The 1828-nt window shown below is 52.4% G+C and overlaps 1 protein-coding gene across 1 annotated transcript; it reads left to right on the top strand.

The window, feature by feature from the left end:
• The first annotated feature begins 794 nt into the window (after positions 1-794).
• Positions 795-1319, top strand: LOC123363310 (zinc finger protein 189-like). The gene has a single exon (XM_045004170.1). It carries the CDS (start codon positions 795-797, stop codon positions 1317-1319), a length of 525 nt encoding a protein of 174 aa, XP_044860105.1.
• The last annotated feature ends 509 nt before the right edge of the window (positions 1320-1828 follow it).

A 1828-nucleotide genomic window follows, 5' to 3' on the forward strand; every position in this document is an offset into this window, starting at 1 on the left:
TACAGGAATTGCTGGGTCTTGAGTGAAATTCTCCAGCCTGTGTGTGCAGGAAATCAGATGGGATTGGCATAATGGTCCTTCCTGGTCTTAAAAATCTATGAACCACGGCTGAATTTGACCCAGTGTTCTGGGATATTGACTCTGTTTGGGGAGTGTCTTAGTTTTTTAATGTCAACATCCACTGTCAACAAGATAACTTCAGAATCTCTATATTATATCCAGCAGGTGAGGTCCCATGGATGAAAAGGAAAAGCATCAACCTGGAACGGTCTCAAGAAGCTGGGAAGAGAATGGCTTCCAGAGCTGTGACAGTGGGAGTCAGGGCAGGAGCCCACACAGTGTGATACAGGAACCCAGCAGGAAACACACCAGACATTACTGTGTTGTGGAAGAGGTTCCAACGGAGCCACAAACTTTATACCCGTATGAATGTGGGAAAGAATCAAAAGAGGTGTTAGATTTATGCCTATGGGTCTGCACAGGGCAAACTAACAGAAATATCCTCCGGCAAAGGAAGATGCTCAAGGTGCATCCGGGTATCTGCAACCAGGGAAGAGGGTGGTGTAAATGCACTGAGTGTGGCAAAAAGCTGCTGGCAGATCCTGAAGGTGCATCAGATTGTGCCCACGGGGGAGAGGCCACACAGTGCAGTGTGGGAGAAGAAGAGCTACCGGCATAAACAGATGCGTCTGAGACACCAGCACCTGCACACGGGGGAGTGGCCATATGCCTGTGCCAAGTGTGGGAAGAGCTTCCAGCAGAGGAAGATCCTGCTGAAGCACTAGACGATCCACATGGGGGAACGGCCCTATCCCTGCACCGATTGTGGGAAGAGCTTCTGGCAAAAGAAGTTGCTGATCATCCACCAATGTATCCACCCCGAGGAGCAGCCTTCCACCGGCCTACACTGCGGGAAGATCTTCTACCAGAAGAGTGGCTTGAACAAGCACCAGAGAGTCCATGGGGCGGACATGGCCTCACAGTGGGCCCAATGTGGGAGGGACATCGGCAAGACACAGGGGGTCCCAATACACCAGGCCCCCTATCGATCCCCTGAGTGCAGCATAGACTTGGGTCAAATAATCCACCCATGGGACATGATACATCACTACAGTGACAGCAGGAGGGGCTTTGGGAAGGAGCTGAAGCTGATCAGGCCACGGGAACACCATGCAGCAAAGAGGCTCTTCACAGGCACGGAATATGGGAACAGCTTCAAGCAGAGCGACCACCTGCTGAGCCACCAGCAGATCCACGCCCTGGGCAAGCCACCACACCTGCAGCCAGTACGGAAAGATTTAACCAATGGATACGTCTGACAGCACATGAGAAAACCCACACAGCAGAGAATTGGATTAAATGCACTGACTGTGGGTAAAGTCAGCTCCTGGGAGAATAGCCCCATCACATGCTCAGAGTCAGGGCAGGGGAAAGAACGCTTTCTGTGTGTCAGTGATGGAGGGACACAGGAGGATGACACAGGAGGGAGACTCCGTAGGGGTCTATTTACATGCAAAGAACCTCAGAAACAGATTGTGTTTGAACATCCCTGTTCTGGCCAAGCTGAGCTCAGCACCAGACAAGGGGAACATGGGGTAAAGGGGCTTTAACACCTCTACGCTCCCCTGATCCAAGGGTCTGTCCCCAGCGTATGCTATAGCTCCTCACAGCTGCTTTAACATGTCAGCTGCTCACAGCCCCAGGGAGTCGTTCCAGCAGCAGAGCATTGCCGGGGTGCAAGTTCACTCTGGACCTGCCCCTTCACCCCAAGGCACATCACCTGTCAATGTCGTTCTACACCACCCGAGAATTCCCCAACACTGGGGGG

The sequence above is a fragment of the Mauremys mutica genome, chromosome 2 (genome assembly GCF_020497125.1).
Source record: "Mauremys mutica isolate MM-2020 ecotype Southern chromosome 2, ASM2049712v1, whole genome shotgun sequence".
Classification (NCBI taxonomy): Eukaryota; Metazoa; Chordata; order Testudines; family Geoemydidae; genus Mauremys; species Mauremys mutica.